Here is a 20,408-nt window from a genome sequence, read left to right on the forward strand (position 1 = left end):
TTTCCTGCTGCGATTTCTTATACGGTTGCTGTCGTTTGTTAAATGGTAAATTTCCCTAAACTGAAAGGCAGGACTACACACACCTTCAAGCATTCCAGGAAAGCGAGCTTACAAGGACAACCCAACCACACGCGACACCAACCCATGCACGTTACTAAGTAGAATTTTCTTGTGTTTACAACCTGAACCTGCAGTTGAAAAAGTTAAGTGAGTATTTCAAAGTGTAATTCCAAGTGGAGAATATTATCATTCAGAGAAAACAACTACAGTATTATCTACGCAAGGCTACTGACTCTCTAGAAAACCTAGGACTACTCGCACTGTACTCCTGACGTACTCACCCAGCGGTGAGTAACTCCAACCCCTGCGCCGCGTCGCGCCCGCACTGACGCATTTCCGCAGCCGTAACTCGAGCAGTACAACCCGTGGGGCTTCTGCAGCCTTCCCAAACAATACAAATACCTTTTTTTTTCCTCTCGTGTTAAGTTCTCTAATTAATAAAGCCCGTCCTGCTGAGGAAACGCTTGGTACAAAAGCCCAGAGAGGCCCCGGGCCACTCAGCGCCCTCGCCGCGCTTCCCGCCCCGCCGTTGGGGCTGCAGGCCGCACCCTCACAGCTGCGCGCCGGCCGGGCTCCTCAGGGGGCCGGGCCCCGACCCCGACCCCGCGGGCAACCCGGGTCCCGCAGCCCGCCCCGCTCCCACTGACCCGTTCCTACGGAGCGGCCTGGCTGCGGCCGACCGGGGACGGCCGCGGCGCCCAGACAGGAGCGACCGGCGAGGCGGGTGGGGCGCCGTTCCCGGGGTGCCCGGTACAGCCAATCGATGCCAGAGGCGGCTGCGGGCGGCCCAATCGCCGGCCAGCGCTGGCTCCAAGGTCTCGCCTTCGCGAGCGGGCTGTGCGCTGAGGTGCTGTGGGTCCCGTTCTGTTACGTTCCCCGACCCGAGTAGGGGGCGGCTGCAGAGTGGTGGTGCGGTAGCCCCCAGGAGCCGGCCCGGCGGTACGGCTGGGCCCGGGAGCACGGCTGGGCGCAGGGCTCCCCGTACAGGCGTTGCCGGCCGCCCGGCGCTGGGGCTGTGCAGCCGGAGAGGCCCTCGGGGCGCGCCCCGGGGCTGCGCAGTGAGTCCGCGGCGCAGGAGGCCCCGCGGGTGTCGTGGGGTGGCCCCCCATCCCCGCGCCTCTGGGGACCGGGGTAGCTAAGCTGAAGGGCTTCTTCCAGAAGCCAATATAGGATTTCAGGGTGAGAGAGCGAGTTGCTGTAAGGGGCAGGTGCTCTCGGTGGCTGGAAGAGGCGGAGTGTAAAGGTGAGTGCAGGAATGCTGCTGCTAAAACAGCGTTAGTAAAAGCACCTGATCTTTCTTTTTCCCCCAGGCTTGGGCTGGGGTGGGATGACAAAGGTTTGCCCTATAGCAATATGCAGTTTATTGGCAGTGTTTTAATGTGATCTGAAGTGGGACATTATAGAAAACAAATGAAAGTTGTTTGCAACCTGTTTCACAAAGAAATTCTGAATGCGTGGCTGTCATGATTTAAGTGCTTCTTACAGAATACTGGCAAGTGTTCAGTTTTAAAAGAACTTGCAAAGTAGGGGAATGAGTTCATGTTCTTCTTTATTCCCTTATGATGAACCAAGTTGTTTCTGTAAGAGCAGAAAAGGGAATCTAACCCTGCTTACGTTCTCCCTGGGAATTGCTAAGAGCAAAGGAAGAGCCGTGGTAAGATTTGGCTTGCCTGGCATCCTCATGCCAATAGCAAGCAACACTAATACTTTAAATTTCTGTCTGTGACTTAAACTTTTTGCTGAGCCCTATCAATTAATGGTTACCCGCGTCTAAAGGCGCAGTTTTAGTCACAGTCTTTAAGTATATATGTATACAATAATGTAGTATCATTGTTCGCTGTCATTCAGCCCCACAAAACTTATTATCAGTCATACTTTGTAGTCTTGAGTTCTGTTACTGAAGATGAGCCTGTAGGTGCACAGGTAAATGAAAATTTCAGGTTTCAGTCATTTCCTTTTCCTCCAGTTAGTAACTCTTGGAGGGCAATCTAACACAATTTGTGCACTTTAAAGACTTCTAGAGTTGTTCCTGTCACTCATATTTTTAGTTATAAAGTAATATTTCTTTGTGGAAATCTTTCAGATCTTGACTTCCTGTTCTTGTAACAAACTGCAAGAAGGAACACATTGGATTGCGAAAGTACTTTGCTTTAATTATAAAGCTGATGTAAAAATCCTTTGTTGCGGCAAAGCTACTTCATTTTTTTTGCTTCGCTTACTGTAGTTGGTTGATTTCTATAGAGCCTCAGGCTTTCTAAAAGGCAGGTTTTTATCTTGACAAGTGAGGCAATGAAACTATAACATATATTGAGTGTTGGGCAAAACCGGTTGTATTCTCTTTAACTGTTTGCCCCCTTTTTTTTTTTAATCTGTATGATTCAATAATATTGTCTGAACCTCATTTAGTATCCCGTGATGTCTGATGGTCATTTAATATGTCCATCCAGGTAGACAAATATTGATGTGTTTTATTGTAAGCGTAAGTGTGATGAGAGCAAAACTGTAGGGATTCAGACTACTCAATTTCCAGTTATCCTACTGGCTAGCTGCAGAGTTTTACAGCACCTTTCCCTTTCCTGGGCGAGGGGGAAAGTTCTCATCCTTTAGGTGGCTATTCTCCCCTAACTCACATAATATTAGTTTAGTTGTTCATAACTGCTTAAACATGTTACTAACATAGACTTTTTAATTTATTAGGTAGCTTGAAAATAAACCTGAATGCATTGAGGTAAATATCATGCAAAGAATGGAAAATAAATGCAACTTCAGAGAACAACAGACTGGAGATCACAGGAGGAAGAAAACGAAAGCATCAGCGGTCACTGTAACGTGCCTTAAGGCACTCCGAGGTGCGTTTGAGAAGGCAGTAGTAGGGCAAATGGTCAGAAAGGAGGTATCTCCACCAGTGAAGTTCAGGCTGACAGCCCACAGCGTGGAAGAGAGTTTTGTGGTTGCAACTTGGGAAGCATCCACGTCATTCCAAAACTTGAAGGTGGCCAGCAATTGCAACTGTGTTTGGACAGACAGGAAACAGAGGAAGGTGAAAGAACCTGCAGCTGTCCAGTTGTTGTCCAGAATGACTCTGGGGGACACCCTGTGACTTGCCAAAGCGCAGTTGCTGAGAAGCCTCTCCAAGCCTGCGTTTGTGGATGAACCCAAAAAAAAAAGGGCGGGGGCAGTAAGTATGTCTTTTTTGAATGCATGTGTTGAAATATATGTGGGATCTTAATGGTTAAAATCCTTTTGACAAAATTTAAATTAAGAGGATGAAATGGTTTTAGTCTGTTTCGTACTTTAGGAGTTTCCTGGTTTTGTAAAGTCTAGTCTAGTAATGTACTCTTACAGGGAAGAGGAGGGGGAAAAAAAGCATTAGATCATTCTTTAGATTGGGGAACTATTACAATTGAAATGACTGGATGTTTTCCACTTCCCTAATCTATAAAGAATTAAACACTTAAAGTTGTTATAAAATACTAGTTGTTAATTTTGAGGGACTCTTGATTGTTATTTCTTTAATGTGATGTCACTTTTTTTTTTCATAGTAACTGGGTTGATTATAGCTTATTTAGTCACCCTATTCCACTTGCACAACTGAATAATAATTTCAAAACAGTGGAGGAAGACAACTTTTACTTTTGTTAAGGGTTTTGTAACACACAAGAAATACTACATCCTCTTCAACACAGGGAGATTGATTACAGCTGAAGGTAAGTCCCATGATGGCTGCATTTGCCTTTTCCTAATGTGATTTTAAAAAAAAAAATATATATATACACATTTCATTCATAAATCTCAAATTATTAGTAAGAACAAACCACAGAGAAATAAGGATATTCAGCTGCAACATAATAAAAATCTTAATTGTGGGCACATAAGTAATACTTGAATGGTGGCCCATCCCAAAACAACTTCTGGTTAGGGAAGTCTGTGTGAATGACTTGGGACTAACGCAGAAGTGCACTCTTCCCTTTCCTCCTCCACTGCTGCCTTCCCATCCAAACAAAATTTAAGGATGGAATCAAATATTTGGCTAACTTTGTGGATGGCTCCAGGTCAAGTAAGAGTCCTTTGTCACACTGTTACTGAGTGCATAAAGGAATATTAGTTTTGAGGTTATTCTGCTTTTCAACCCTTGAGAATTAATTCCTTTTGGTTGCTGAAATCTGAGGAGAAAGATGAGTTTAGTGAAATTGTTGGTTTTATTTGAAACATTGTATCCAAATTAATAGAAAGTTGATCTGGGTTGGCCGAGGAAAAAAAACATGCTTTTACTTTGGCTTTTGATCGGAGGGTGAGTTTGTTGTTGTTAACTAATTCCTTGCATCTTGGCTAGGTCACATTCTTGGTATTTGTTGTATGCAGTATTTGGGTTAGGACAACCAGTTACAGTAAGTAGCCAGATAATTACCCAGCTTCTGTTAGATAGTTTTTACCTCAGTGTCATTGCTCAGAAATAAGAGAATGAGAATGTCGGGTTTGAAATTATCTGTACTGTGTCAGAGGTAGAGATCCAGCTTATTTTTTCAAATAGACTGCATAGTTATTTTGGAAAAATCCTAGAGCAGATACTGTAGGAGTAACGTAGGTTATTTTATACTACCCTCTTGAGGCTGATGTCGTATTTGCAAAGGAGAAAATACTGCACGTATTTATAGGTTCAAAGTTCCTTCTTTCTAGACCACCAGGAAATGCTGGGGATTTTTGTGTTGTTTGTTTTTTTTTAAAAAAAACAACCTTAGAATGTTCTGCTGAGTAAGCTGGATAAGCAACACAGCATAATAGCTGTGCCTTTTTTTATTCTGTAAACTAGCTTAGCCATATATTTTCTTTTCAGTGAGTAGACTATCTGACACAGTCTTGTCAGAATGTTAGAAACAGTGCTTCTTATTTTAATAAAGGATTTATGCAGTATCTCTGGCTGGCGGTTTCCTTCCTGGACTGTTGGGCAGCTTATTGGCTGACTGTTTCTATGGAATATGCTTGGAAAACATAAAATATAAAAAACACAAGCAGTAGCTCTGCTGTGGAAGTGATAATTGGAGTCAAGACTAATAAATACGACTTCAGTGCTCTTTCTGATTCTTCCCCTTCATTAACACTTCTGCAGGTTTCACAAAGTATGTGTCCACACCCTTACCCTGGGCTAGTCTCTCAAGCGTTGTTTACCCCTTTTTAATACTTTTCCCCTTCACTTCTAACTCTCCTTTGCCTTCTGGTGGATTATAGCATAAGATGGTGCTAGCAGCATGAAGGGGATCGCTTCATTTGGGAGATTAATTCTGGGGCAGAAAAAGAGAATGTCTAATAATTGCAGCTGTATTTACGTTTATTGCATTAGTCTGTTGAGAAGACTTTGTAGAATGTCATCAGGAGGAAATTCTAGAAGACATTCATGGATTACCAGATGTCTGTATGGGCTGAGGTACAGAAAAGAACATGTACTATATTGGAGCATACTGGTTTATGCATTTGAAGGCATGAAAAATTACCTTGTACCTCTGATGTATGTACCAATACGAATATGGTTCTGAATCCAAGCAAGTGAACTAGGAAACGTTTTTATAAGCTGGAAGCAATATTAGATGGTTTCCTTTATAAGGTCTGTATTAACAAATCCTTTGGCAATTAGACTAATTTGGCAACTGAAAGCTGAGTCCTTGTCCATCTAGTTTCCATAGTTTATTACACGAACTATTTAGTTGGAGCTACTCTTGAACAAATAAACAAAAAACAACCCCACAAGTAACTGCAGTTTCAGCATAAGCTTTATTCTCTATTGCAGATGTATATAGAAGTGTAAGAAGAGGTTTCCACCAGTTTTAGAAAGCATTCATATAGCATTCAAACATAGTTTAGAATAATCACTATATTTACTAAGGAAAAAGAGATAAAATAAGAAAATAAGCCTACAGGTCAGCCTGTGGTTAACCCTGCCCTTTATTATTTTTGGCTCTGGATCTTGTATTCTTCCTTTAAAAGATAATCTGTTCTAATGTCTGTCAGGTCAAGCTGCTCACGTTTACATCCTCCTTTCTTCTTTAGAGTTGTGAAATCAGTAATTAATTTCATACTAAAGTAAAACTTAAAAGAAATCAGGCCATCTAGTTCTTTGTCCTTCATCTTGCCTCAGTTTTTCATCTTTTCTATAAAGGCAAAAGATAAAGATTATTTTGATATGCTATTTGACAGTCTTAATATTTCTCTGAAAACCCTGTTTTGATCATCTGTCTAAAAGTTCTACAAGTGCTCAGCTGAAGGCAGAAGATAAGGTGGCTTTCATAGTTACATTCTAGAAGGGCACATATGTATAAGACTGTCTTGCTTGTATAATGGCCATGGAAGTAGTCCTTCAGAAGGAATTCAGAGGAAAATGGAGAGGGGAGCTTGGGGGAAGTCCTAGGAACCTGAAAAGCAGGGTGAAAGCAGAAGCATGATTTGTAGTTGGAATGAGTCATGCAGATATCAAGACTGACATAAACATTAAAACGGAAGATTCATAATGATCAGATTAACATGGGTAAGTGCAAATAAGGTATGACAGGCTGTAAAGGTACAAACCAGACTGCTTATGGCATTGGTGTTTTTGTTTGGTGGTGCTAGTGATTTGGTTTTTGTTTTTTAAAAAGCTCTGCTTTTATGACTTGGCAGTACCTTTAGCATTCTCTTCAAGCTTGTCCCCTAGCATCTTCTCCAGGGCTTGTCCATATTTTTTATAATCTTCTTCTGTTGTCTTGACACCAATTTCAAAGGGAACATTAAACTATAAAAACATTAAAAGACAGAGTTTAACAGACAAGTTCTGGACAAGGACACTGCAAGTTAATTTTATTCAAGGGAATGATGATAAGCAGAAGGTATAAAAAGGTATTCCATCTATTCACTTACTAGTGTTGAGACATGTAATGAGAATTTCAAAAACAGAGTGTATGGCAAGCTGCCCAACACACTGGAGGAAAGAAAACAAGAAACTCGCATTATTATATGTTAGTTCTGGAATGTAATGAATCCTAAATAGGAGATTGTGATCTGACTTACTGCAGCTGATTTTACATTATTTCATATAATCAGTGCTGGCAGTTTTCATGTGCCCTTTCCTACTTGCATTTCAAGTTCAAAATTATTGTAGTTTTAGTTTGTACTGCCTCCTGTGACAGAAACTGTGGTATGCAATCCTACCACTTAAACTTGCATGTTTAAGAGCAGTAAGAAAAAATACAGACCTTAATTTCAATACTGTTACTCTCATCTTCTGCCCCTGCTTCATCTGTACCCCAAAAGGCTTCTGTACCTTGATGATGTAGTTGTGCTGGGTTTTTTCTCAGGTCATATTGTTGCTAGAAAGCAAAATAATATCTATATATTCTTTCCATAATCAAACTAGTCAGTTTCTTGGGAAGTTAGAACTCTTAATTAACACAGATGCATCAAATTAGCTGAAGGCACCATACACTTATGTATGTATGTATGATATGTAGGTCTATAATAATTTTATTACCACTGCTGCATTAACTTTAATAGGAATTTGGTTTAAGGGTTCATTAAAGAACAAGCACCTTACAGTTAATTTCCAAAGAAGATGCCAACAAAGTATTTAAAACAATGTTTTCTCTTCAATTGTTCTTTTTTTTCAGATTATTAATTCTTAGTGAATGAGATTACATGCATCTTTTCATAGCATGAATACAATGCTAATGGTTTGTTACAGAAGTTCTCTGGAATACCTCCTTCCTCTTCCAGAAAATAAATCTTCTAAAAGCTTTTCTGAATGCTGTAAAGAATATTGGTTTTAAGGACTTATGGAGGAAGACAATCTTGGTAAAGTATTTTTACGGGTTTTTTTTACCTGTGGTTTTTTTTTATATTCAGGGCTTAAAAAACTAGAGCCAGTCAGAGTAGTTTCTGTCCAGAGAGCGATGTAAAGGATAATTCCCAGGAGAGTACCTCTGAGAAACAAGATTATCTTCCTGAGGCAGGGTGTCAAATCTAAAAATGTAAGTTGAAAAATCAAACATATTTTATAATCTATTTAATTGAATCCAGATCCAGTGAAAATCTGCAGTGACCGTGCCTAAAAAGGCGTTTCAGTGGTGAGCACAATTCCCAATTGGTTCAAAACGTCACAGCCAATGAGGGCGTTGACTCCAATTGGTAATTGCATAACAGTTATATAAATTCATGCAGTATGCCCGTCTACCACTACACGTACTCTTCGCTGGCTACGTTGTACTGTTGCGGTTCTTCCAACTCCTCCTACTCCACTCAATACTGCTTGTAGGGGCCAGTGGCTAGGCCACTGGTCACTTGTGACGATGGTGATGTCAGCTCCTGTGTCCAGTAAGGCTTGCATTTGCTGTTGTTTGTACACGAAGGTGAACATCACGTTAGTGACGGGTCGATGATTCATTGGCATGGTTAACAAGGCAAGTCCTCCAGTGGAGCCAAATCCTGCTGCTCCGCGATTTTGGGTGGTTTTTGTTGTCATCTGATTGGTCAACTGCGGAATGGGGACTAGCTGAGCAATTCAGCTTCCTTTTGGAATATAGATTGGAGGAAAGTTCATTTGTGCAATGGTAAAAATTTCTCCAGTATAGTCACAGTCAATAACTCCAGGCAGTATAAAAAGCCCTTTTATGCTGCTAGATGATCGCCCTAACAATAAGGCTCCATATGGTTGTCCATTAATAATTATAGGTCCCACCACACTTGTAGCGATCTTCTGAGGGCGGTCGTCTGTTAGGGTGACACTACCGCTGTTGCCAGATCCAGCCCGAGGCTCCCTCTGGTGGCTGGTCGAAGCTGGGCAGCGGCGGTGGCGGCTGGCCGGTAGATGGCGCCATCTGATGCTGGTTGGTCGGTGCTCTGATGGTAACTGGAGCCGCGATTGGGGTCGGCGCGCTGCGACTCCTCGCGCTCGTCTTCCCGTTTCCCGAGTTTCTGCAGGCTTCGGTGCTGTGTTTGTTCATGTGACAATTTTGGCACCACACCTGTCGCCGCATGTGTCCTGATCGCCCGCAGCGGAAACATTTATAGTCTCGACGACTAGTAGATTTCGCTCTTGGAGCTTCGGGAGGCTTCAGGGGGACTAGGGCTGCAAAGGCTTGATCCTGCGCCTGCAGTAAGTTTTTCCCTAGTTCTTTGATTGATTCTACCAACGTTGCTTGTTGTCCTACTGGCACCCTACTCATTCGTTCTAACATTGATTCTATGGTTGCATCTAGGGGTAGAGTAACAAGAATTCCTTTAGTAAAACTATTACAGTTTTCTAACACACACTGTCTTAACAAAGGGCCTTTCATAAAACCTGCAACATCTGCAAGACTGATAGCATCTATCAATCTATCGACAAAAGAGGCAAATGACTCCTCTCTCCCTTGTCTAATTGACAGGTATGAGGGACTGGGTGGTGTCGTTTTAACTTTTTGTAGAGCCTCACGAGCCAAACGCATGGATTCTAACAGGACATCAGGACCTGCCTGCATCTGCGTTTCAACAGAGGCGAACGGCCCTGTCCCCATTAATTGTTCTACAGTTACTCCTAGTAGCCGATCGTTTTGGTTTTGGGGAATATGTGCAGAAACTTCACAGAGTCTTTGCCAATGAGTTTGCCACAATAATTGTTGTGACTGTTTTAATATTAACCGCATTAAATTTTTTATGTCCTCAGGACATAAGATTCCGCTTCCCCAGATATAATTTAACATTTGTCTTGCTGGTTCACTGTGCACTCCAGACTCATTTATGGTACTACGTAACTGGTTAAAATTTTCCAATCTAGTGTCTCATGTACTCCGAGCATTCCTCCTGTATTATCTACTTGATACACAACCGGAAAAGCTTGAGGCTGGGGGGAGCCGAGCTGTTCTACAGTTTCAAAGTCTCTTTGCATAATTGCTTCTCGCGTTACACTATTCCAGTCAATTCGTGTGACGCATGGCTGTATAACCCTTTTGTTTTTAAAAATCGGTGTGTCTCACTCTGCATTATATTCAGCCTCACCAGCTTCATCTTCCTCACAAGAGGCCACCTCCGTTTCAACCGGCGGCGCAGACAGTTTTGCCGTCAGCGGATCGGGGGGTGGACAAGAGGGCCGCTGTGTCACTGGGACAGGAATCCCACTAGCTGGAGGTGAGAAATAATTGCCCCCTATGGTGAGGCGACCGGCATTAGCATCAGGCTGTTCAAGCCGGTCAGAGGCTGCAGCAGCAAGGTGTTTTTCAGCCTTATATTTTTTCATACAATTAATTACATCTCTCCATGGTTTCATCAATTTTTTAGCTGTTTTATCATCATCAATTACTAAGTCCCACAAGCAATCACCAAATGTATGCCACTCCTCTACTTCAAACATAGCTTCTGGGTCTTTAAAAAAACCTTTTGTTTTCCCCATGGCAATTAATCCGGCCAGATCTTTTAGAGGGCCTACTCCCCGCTTTTCTAAAAAGTGCTTTAAGAATTCGAAAGCTGCCTCTCTATCCATTGCGCTAGCGACTGTGACCTTCTTTCTTATCCGGTCCAATGCAGCCTTGTCTTGGGTAGCTTTTCCTTGGATGGCGAGCCCCCTCCTCTCTCGGGCTCAAGCACAGATCAGAAGCCTGCGACAGCATACGTCGATCTTTTGCTCCGTGGTCGCTGCTACCAGTGCTTCTCCGAGCTCGCTGTCCGGTGGAGAAGAAGGATGGGGGTCCCTCTTCGGGTGCCACTTGCGACAGGTGAGGGAAACAAGCAGTCGACTCAATATGAGTGATAAAGCAAGCTTCAACTTTATTGCGGCACAATCAGACTTTTATATTGCTACAACTAATTATACATATTTGGCACTTATTCATTGGCTAAATTCTAAAGGTTACATTACCATACTCCTCCTCTTTGCAGTTTTGCTTGCATAACTTCAGGGTTCTTCCTTGTTCTTCACCAACTACTTCCTCAAAATTGTTTACTTCATACTGTCAAGGCCAGCGAGACCTTTAGTTTCTTCCTTATCAGCATAACTCAGAATTTTCCACTGCGGCCTGCTTGGCCTGCTCATGTCAAGCCTCACTGATGTAAAGACCAAACATTTTAGACTCACATAACCTTTCCATGGAGCCATGACCACCTTCCTGCAACCATTCTCCAACAAAAATCTTTCTCCTGATTTGAATTTCTAAAGATAGATGTATAAAGGAAACATGATTTTTATATGCCAAAGGTAAAAATATCCTGTCAAAAAGAGATTATAGCTTACAGTGTCTTCTTCTATAACGAAGATATAGTAACTGAAGCAGACAGCTTAGTGGAGAGGAATTGCACAGGAAAACCATCAAAAGCTGAAACTTCTCTGAAACTTTACCTGGTTATTTTTGTGGCTTCACTAAACAGTTGCTTTCCAAAGCACTTTATATATATATTTCTATCTCTATATAGTGGAGTATTTGTTCTGTGCTACAGTATTCCTGGAAATGCAATCTGATATGTATTTAAATTCCTTGGAAACTTGGCCTGCTTGCAAGATAACAAAATCAACAAAAAAAGTGAAAAGAATGCATAGATCTGTTGCTGTGCTTCTTTTACATATAATGAAATTGTGTAGGGAACAAAGTGAGAATTTCCTTTTTTTCCTGTGGCATTAACATTGTTCCTTTTATACATGTTACAGCTATTAATTAATCTTTTTTTCCCCCAAAAAAAGGAAAAGCCCCAAACCCTTTTTATTATCTGAGGTGATGTAAGAGAAATGGAGAAGTTGAGCTGTATTCCTAACCGGCAGCAACAGCCATGTTTCTCATTTTTGCCTTTAAGTGCATTCTCTCTTTGGTCTTCTCTCCAAGGTTGTTTTATCAGATTTTGTTGTTATTTGCTGGAAGACTGACACTGAAAATGATACCTGAGAAACTTTGCTTCCGTTACTTTAAAAATGGAACATTAGCAAATTTTAAAAATCACTTCAGTTAAGATTAGTAGCAATAGCTGAGGGGCTAGAAAAATCTCAATAAGATAAATAGGGAATTATTTTTTTTTAACCTGAGAAAGAGTAGGAGGAAAGAAAGAATATATGATGAAGGATGACAAATTTGTAACTTTTGTTGCTTGTATTCTAATTTGACTTAAATGACATGGCTAACTTGTAGGATCCATTTTGCACTGGAGCCCCACAAACTTCCAGCAGTAGGGTGGAGAAGGGTGTGGGGAATGTGCAAATGTGCAAAGATGAGGAGAAATTTAGTTAAATCAGAATTGCTGTTGGAGAAACTTACGTTGAGTATATTCTTTTTCTCTCTCTCTTTCCCCAAGTACAAGAAGGAGGGGATTACAGATCCAAAAACATGAAGCCTATTCTCAAAAACTTTCACCTAATGATTATATTTGCAATGAACACATTGTGTTACCTTTAAATAATTTTTAATCAGTTGTAATTGTTTGGGATACGTTGATCATTACTTGAAACCATTTTAAAACATTTCATCTTAAGTATGAAGGAATAACAGGCTGAACAGAGCCTTGCTGCTAAGTAGATTTGAATTCTTAAGTATTTAAACTTGTAAAATGTAAGGATAAATTTTAACACTGTGAATTGTGGAACCTAATACCCCCAAAGGCAAAAAACCTTTCTTGTGTACTAAGGAGCTAGTGCCCTTTTTCCTTAGAATGAAGCGTGGTAAAAGCTAACTAAGAATGAGGTTTCATTTTTGAGCCTTTTTATTGGAGCTAATATGTGTGATTTCAAGCTTGTATGGTTTCCACAGCAGTTAAATGCCACCCAAAACACTCCTAGGTGACCAGGTACTCAGTATCAAAGAACAAGTGGGCATGGTAGTGGGAATGAAAGCCTGCCTGTTCAGTTTAGCCATTATGATTATGATCTTAGTAGAAATGGAAAACAGCTTGAAAGAAAATAGTGCTTTGCTGTATAATTTAAAATGTTTGAATATAGTGCTAATTTCTAGATGAGTTGATTAATTCTTTTGGGGGGGGCAGGTAGTAAGGCTACAGTGCACTTAATAACAGGAACGTTGCATGCTTCTGTTAGTATCTAGAAAAATAATTCATTTATGTGTTTCTGTGAGAGCAGCTAGGATATTATTTGGTTAGGATAGATAACTATCATAAAACAAGGTTTTATTTATCTAAAAAAGAGGGTATATTATCTTGACTACGCCAAAACAAAGAGCATGCCTAGGATCCACTACCTTGGAGGGGAAGGCTGTGAATTGTTCATTTGTGTTGCTTCAGTGCAATTGAAGAATAAAGGGAAAAATATGACCTTTGAGTTAAGTACTTTCCCTCTTGTAGGAGAGTAAGAGTGCTTCAGCTTTTAGCTAAAGGCATACTGAAGCGTGGTTTGTTCAAGCCTGATATACTTGCCTGAAATGCAATGACAAATCAGTTTAACTGAAGGCAAAACTTTGTTCTTTTTTACACTATATACAGTCTTAGTCTCTAGTGGACTAGTACTTTCCCAGCTAGTGTAAAGCTAATACCATGGATGGGAGGGCAACATGACTGTGGCTTGACTGAGGGTAGACTGTAGACAGCCTCAACACAGCCCCTGTGAAAAGATTACATACAGCACACCAGGCTTTAACCAATAGGACTTTATTCTGTTGGTATCTCAACAAAAAATAAACCTGAGGTACAGTACAGAAGTGTGGCTAGAAAAAAAATATCTTCAAATTATGGTTTGATTTATTGATGTTGGTTAAATAACCCAAGTTTGAAATTATTGCAAAGCAAAAGACATATGCATTCCACTACTCCTTTTCACTTTCAGGAAAGCACAGAGACTTTCACCCATCCAAGCATGTTATTTTCAGGAAGACCTAAGCACTAATTCCCCACTACCAGGAGGGCTAGCTAACATACTAACACCTAATGCTTAAAACTCCACCAGCCCTTTCCCCTCACTTGAAACAAAGTTTTGGCCTTTGAAGGGACAGAGCATTTGTCCTCTTGCACAAAGGACTTTACAACCTTGCCCCTCTGAGTGTTCCACTTGTTCCTACTTAAGTGCTTGAAGTCTGACTACAGCATATCCAATTAAATTTGATCCCTAAACCAGAAAAGCAGGGTACAATTTCTACAGCATCAAGGAGTAGTATAAGGCACAGTACTTTGCTATGCTCTTTACCTTAAATTTAAGGGAATGTCAATTAAGGCTGATTATCAACATATTGTAGCCTCCCAGTAATAGTTCTAGAGTGCTCATAAAATTGGGTAATTGTTTCCCACGTTCATGTCCAGTTTAGATAAAATCAGTTCTCATCCGGTTCAAGAAACATTGCAAATCTGGTATAGTGATCACTTGTTGCAGCTGGAACATTCACTCATGCATCACTGCTCATTCTGCTGCCCCTCTGTGATGGCAGACACCCCTCCTTGGCCCTTGTTGACATCGCTGATACATGCCCACAATCCATCTACTGATTCCTTCCATAGCGTGACCTCAAAAACAGACCAGGAAGAAGTTTCAGCTTTAATACATTCCATTTCCCATTTCCTCACAACTATCACATCACTGGTTTGGTGACAGTCTACAGCTACAGAAAGTGTTTAAGTGTTGTTCTAAGTATCAAGTTATTTGTTGCTGTATACTGAATAATCATCCAGTAGTAAAGGGAGAGTATGTGAATTCTGCTGTTAGTACCCCAAAAAATAAAAGTTAAGCCTGCGTTTCTAAACTCCAGTAAGGATTAAGAATGCAATGCAAGTAGGTTTGCCAAAGGTTAGGGTCCTTCTGATCAGTCAAAAGCAAAAGCCTCAGCATTGCAGCAAAGGAGAATCTGCAACAGTCTTAAACAAAAGTGACAATAGCCTGTCTCATCTCAGTCATTCTGAAAATACGGCATGCAGGAATAAAAGCCAAGGCAGCAATACTCACTTTATTGTCTCCTCCAGACACTGCAAGAATATTTGCAGTAATGGACCAACTCACATGCCAGACAACATCATTGAACTTGTGCAGCAGCTTTGGTGACCATGAATTTCCAGAGGCATCATCACATGTCCAGATGAACACTCTGCCATCCTAACAAAAGCAAGCAGAGTTGGTTGGACCACTAGTTACAACACAGAAAAAACAACCTTGATTGGACTTGGAGTTACACTTCCAAATCCTTCCAAATCCCAGCTCTGATATGAACCCTAGATGTGTTTGCATGGATTTTTGCTCAATACAGCAAAAGGCCTGCTTTCTTACTACAGCTAAAAGCAAGTCAGGAGTACAATGCTCCGATAAGAAAAACTATTTTTACAAAAGATGACTTGCAAATACCAGAGAAGAGCTCCCAAAATACATATATATGTATATGTATACATATATATCCAGCCACATGACAGCAAGTTGGCAGCTTACTGAGTAGTCTTCTTGATATATAAAATAAAAAGCATTTACAGGACAACACTACAGACAATATGAAGATTGAGGACATCAGAGCTGATTAAGAATTCCAGTTATTAGAAAACAGTATTTTTAGCTGGAAGTTCAGTGAATCTGAGCCAGAGCCATTAAAATATGATTTTGATTTGAAGGTCTTCCTCATAGCAAGGCCACTCTGCTCATGATTTTCAAAATAAAAGATAAGTCTTTGGTACAGAGCTCCCCCACCCCCAGTCTCTGTCCAGAAATGCTTCTATTGGGCTTCTGAGTTTGGGAGGAACAGGAATCAAAAGCTGTTATGCACACACCCAGATACACCAAAGGACTGACAAGATCACCTGTTACCACAGTTCTGTCCTTACTATTCCTTTCCTAGAGAAAAGGGGAAGTAAACGGAAGCGAGGGTGTTGAGAGCCTGCCTCCTTGTCACTCCAACAGAAACCTCACCTGCGAGCAGCTAGCAATGGTACTTGTTGGCAAGCCTATTGATGGAGCCCAGGCTACATCTCGAACCCAGTCACTATGAGCTTCCAGCTTCTGCTCTTCTTTCCACTGACCATCTTCTTCCCTGAAAGCACATTTATACAGTCAGAAGGGTGGCAGCAGCCAGCAGTCATATTTCTCACCTCCTGTTGTGGATTTTTTTTTTTAGACTCCTTGTTTATCCAGGTAATACAAAGCACAAGTGATCCCCACTCTTCTCCAAAAAGCAGAGTGGCTTAAACTGACAAAATCCCTTCCAAGGGGCAGAAAGCAGCATAGGGAGAGAACCTAACCTTCAGTTACTGTACAGAAATCTGCTATTGTCGAAGTGACAGTGGTAATCAAATACAATTAGAAAGCCCTTTCCCAAGATAAGATGAAGCAGGGCTGACAGAAATTGCTATAGCCATGTGAGAGACTGTATATCACTAAGTTGTTTCCATTTTTAAAGAACTTCTCTATAACGGTAGTTCAAAGATTAAAGCATAGAAATGCTGAAAATATTACTTGAGATACTGACAGGGACGTTCAAAGATATAAAGCATATAAGGTTGTACAAATTTTTAAGTCTAGCAGTAGTGCACTTACTTCCAGATCTTGACAAGGTTGTCGCAGCCACCAGATGCAAATCTTTTTATATAGTTTGGTTTTTGACCAGATGGTTGTTCTATAAGGCTTCCTGGTACAACAGCAGGAGCCCAGCTAACTGCATTACATCCAATCTATTTAATGAAAAAATTTCATTATTAAAAGTTGCTTACTTTAAATAAGTAAATAAAAGTTGCTGAGGGGCAAATGACACTTTGCATACTCTGCTGGAGGCAGGGGGAATAAGCCCAACCTAGGAAAATCTTGCACAATGCTGGGTGGGTATCAGATGAATAAGAAACCCATATACAGTCTAGTCTCAATAGGGCACTTATTTGGAAAGCCTTAGGTAGCTAAGTAACTGGTTTATGTGCAAATATAATCTCAGATATGTAAACAGTGGAGACAGATACAAACCAAAAAGACATGAAACATGCACAGCTGCTAAGTTTTAAGAATGCAGGAGTAGAATGAACCTTTGGTCTGGCGCCCTATTTCCTTTTATCAAGAGCTACTGCTGTTAGCTTATGAAGTTCTGCTTAAGCAGAAATCCCCGCTATTTTGGGAAAAACACAAGTCCTGCTGTTTTTCCAGCTACAGCTTATTCAGTTAGTTTGTACAGGTGTCGTTAGTACCAAAGCAATTTCCTACCATGTAACTTCCAGCACTGTGTTTAACAATGCTTAATAAAGAGGTATTCTCAGTGCTGTTTAGTAACCTTCACATATGTTGTTTTCTACTTCATTTTAGTGACTACAAAGTATACCTTCCCACTCTGAACTAATTTAAAACAAGTTATTCTTGATTCTGGAAACTGTTTCACATAATTTTGTTGTATTTCAGTATTTATCTAGTCTAAAAGTTCTTTGAAGCATCATAGCTCCAAGAACTCTGTGCTGCTCCAAAGGAACAGACTTACCGTATGTGCATTGCTGATCTTTTTGACTTCCCACTGCCCATCACCTGTGTAGCTCAATAATGAAATGGCCCCATCAGAGCTCCCGCAGGCCAGGATCAATCCATAGTCATGGGGTGCCCAGCAGACAGAATTCACTGTCAGGAGGGAGGACAGGCTCGATTACAACACAACAGCTACCTAAAATTGACTAACCAATTCACTGGCTAATATGAGTGGAATAGTCACTAAAAGCCAGCAGCTCTGAAAGCTCAGAATAAGAATCTTTGCATTCCTGAGTTTCAGCAAAGCCAGTCAATTAACACTGTTAACTGACTGACAGAAAACTGCCTTTATTTTTCACACCCTTTTAGAATGAGAACACCAAAAGATCACTCTTAATGACAGATCAAAATCTTTTACTATCCCCTGCAACAGCAAAGAGTATTGCTGACTCTAGAACAAAAGCTGAATGGCAGGCATAGTATTTAAAGTCTAGATTAGTAACACAACAAAGCTGGAGACTTCTCAGATCTGCATGTAGGAGGCCCAATCATCTGAACAAAACAGTTTCCATTGTAAACCAAAACACAGCATGCAAAAATCCACCTTTTTCCTTTCTTCCTGTGGTGGATCCATAGAGCATTTTCCCCAGGAATTCAGTACCCTACCATCTTGTTTATTTGAAAGCTGATTTATCTGTAAAACAACTCGTACGCAAACATCGTATGAACCAGGACAGAAGGTTATCCAGCAGTATGACCTTACGTAAATGCTCTATTCATGCTGAATAGATTTATTGTCTCTCCACTGATTCATCCCCATCTGTTTGATAGAGGCTTTCTTCCTTAACACTGACAGATTTATTCCAATCCTACCTGAATCCTCTTACATCCCCAGTCTCAATTCCCAGCTCCAGACCCCACATACCTGAGGAATCATGCCCTGTGTACTCATAGGTCTTCTCCCAGGTACCATTTTCTTCCTTCCAGACAATAACCTTCCTGTCATAGGAACAGGAAGCCAAGATATTTCCATACATCGGATGAGCCCAGGCAACCTGCCACACAGGACCTTCGTGCCTGCAAGAAACAACATTATTTGGAAAAGCTGGGAGAAACCTATTCCCGTTGTGGCTGCTTCACAGCCATGATTTTTGTAAATTGGTCTTCTGCAAGTGATTAATGCAATGATATGAAGAATGAGTAATGCAAAGATGAAAAACACCATACTGGACTGTCTGACAAACCCACTGCCATTGAAAACAGTTCCAGACATTTATCCTTATATTTGAAATTAAGACTGTGAGTTTACTTCTCAAAAATTATAGGTGTCAATTATTTAATAGATGACGAAGTCCCAGTGTTATTCTTTACTGGCTCTCTGTCCCCGCCCTTGCAGCTCTGAAGAGTTCTTTAGCAACAACCAGCCAGAGTAATTACTACATTGGAGGAATTTACCATGCACCTGGTGGTACCAAAGGGCAAAATGACAACATATTAAAAAATTTCCACAGATAAAAATCTTCTGTTTCAACACTTTACCCTCTCAGGTCTGCAATGAGGATTTGCCCTCCATTCCGAACATCAAAGATTTTCACAGATCTGTCTGAAGAACAGGTTGCCAACCGAGTGCCATAGTAATCCATCTGAGCATCGTGCTGCAAGGTGATGGAGAAGCTACGGTCAGCATGCTTTGTTAGCAAATCTTACTACCTTTTAAGAATAGCTAAATTAAATTCACGTTAAAACACCTTAAAAAGGATAGTTCTTAAACAATCCAGACAAGCCACATAAGTAACTTATTTGCCCAACTGCTGTTTTCACTAGCTGTACAAATGTTACACAGAAGGAATCTTGGGAATTTAGAGCAGTAATCCACAACATTTTCAGGTGAGCACAGGAAATTAGCACCACTGACTAAAAGCCTTAACCAGTTTTTGTTTCTTAATACATAAAGTGGGTATAAGAATACGACACTTGAAACTTCATTATCTAACTGGGCTCCGTGCTTCTACAAATTGCTCTGACATTTTTCCTCCTACCCATACTTACACATCTGCTCCTAGAAAAACCGTTTTGTTTGATGAAGTTATGTACCATTTAGTATACGGGTATATATTGTTTCACAGACACGAGCAGAAAAAAGCCTAAGCACGAACATAGAAGTTTTACACAATTTCCCCTTCCCCGGTAGCCAAGTCTTCCTGTCACACCATGTAAAACAGCACTATGGGAACCTCAGGCAGCATGCCCTGCCTGACATCCCATGCGCATCATTTGGTACGGGTATGTCCGCCCCTCATGAGACAGCGCCGTGAAGTACCTCTGTTTTGTTAAGTTGAAGTCTAAAATTTAAATGGTTAAAACCGGAGGGAGCACAGTAAACAGAGTCGAGTAGGTTTTCTGTTAAAAAGTAGCTGCCCACACACTTACTATCATGTCCTCGTGAGAGGTGTCCACCGTGTTAATTACCGAGACCTGCGGGGGAAGGAGAGTCAGTAACGCGCGCCCCGCGCACCCACGCGTGGCCGGAGGCGGACAGCCCACCCCTGGCCAGCCCCGGGACAGGCACGGCTCCCCGGGGCCCGCAGGCCGCCCCTGCACGGCCCCATCGGGGCACCGGAGGCGGCCGAGAGCCGGGCGTGTTGCACTTTGTGCCGAACCCAGTCGCGCTCGAGCCCCGCACCAAGGACACCGCCGGTTCCCCGCCGCGCTACCCCCCACCGCCTCCCACCCCTGCCCCGACGGGCATCGCGGGTACGGGCGGGGCACAAGGAGCCGCCACCGCCCTCCCCCCTGCTACCCGCGGCCGGCCCACGGAGCCTAGGCCAGCTCCCCTCTTCGTCCCCCGGCCCGGGCCTACCATGACGGCGATGGACCCCGCAGAGCCCCCCAGCAGCGAGCGGCCCGGCCTGGCCTGCGGCCGCGTTCTTCAGACGTGGCACGGCGGTCCGGCACCCACACGGCCCCGCCGCGCCCCGCCCGCCTGCGCGCCAAGGTTCCGGGGGCGGGCACCGGGCCGGCGCCG

The 20,408-nt window shown here is 42.0% G+C and overlaps 1 protein-coding gene and 1 long non-coding RNA gene across 2 annotated transcripts; both read right to left on the minus strand.

Moving 5' to 3' along the window:
• Positions 1–3,818: 3,818 nt before the first annotated feature.
• Positions 3,819–7,696, minus strand: LOC114017061 (uncharacterized). Its single transcript, XR_008731818.1, has 2 exons — positions 6,712–7,696; positions 3,819–6,464 (listed from the first exon to the last, which is right to left on the minus strand). It is a non-coding gene; the product is annotated as an uncharacterized LOC114017061 (long non-coding RNA).
• Positions 7,697–13,616: 5,920 nt separating this feature from the next.
• SEC13 (SEC13 homolog, nuclear pore and COPII coat complex component) lies at positions 13,617–20,382 on the minus strand. Its single transcript, XM_055707818.1, has 9 exons — positions 20,244–20,382; positions 19,814–19,858; positions 18,923–19,038; positions 18,309–18,460; positions 17,403–17,536; positions 16,484–16,617; positions 15,860–15,980; positions 14,915–15,061; positions 13,617–14,478 (listed from the first exon to the last, which is right to left on the minus strand). Exons 1-9 carry the CDS (start codon positions 20,244–20,246, stop codon positions 14,368–14,370), a joined length of 963 nt encoding a protein of 320 aa, XP_055563793.1. The 5' UTR covers positions 20,247–20,382; the 3' UTR covers positions 13,617–14,367.
• Positions 20,383–20,408: the final 26 nt, after the last annotated feature.

Source organism: Falco cherrug, chromosome 4, assembly GCF_023634085.1.
Source record: "Falco cherrug isolate bFalChe1 chromosome 4, bFalChe1.pri, whole genome shotgun sequence".
In the NCBI taxonomy this organism is placed as follows: domain Eukaryota; kingdom Metazoa; phylum Chordata; class Aves; order Falconiformes; family Falconidae; genus Falco; species Falco cherrug.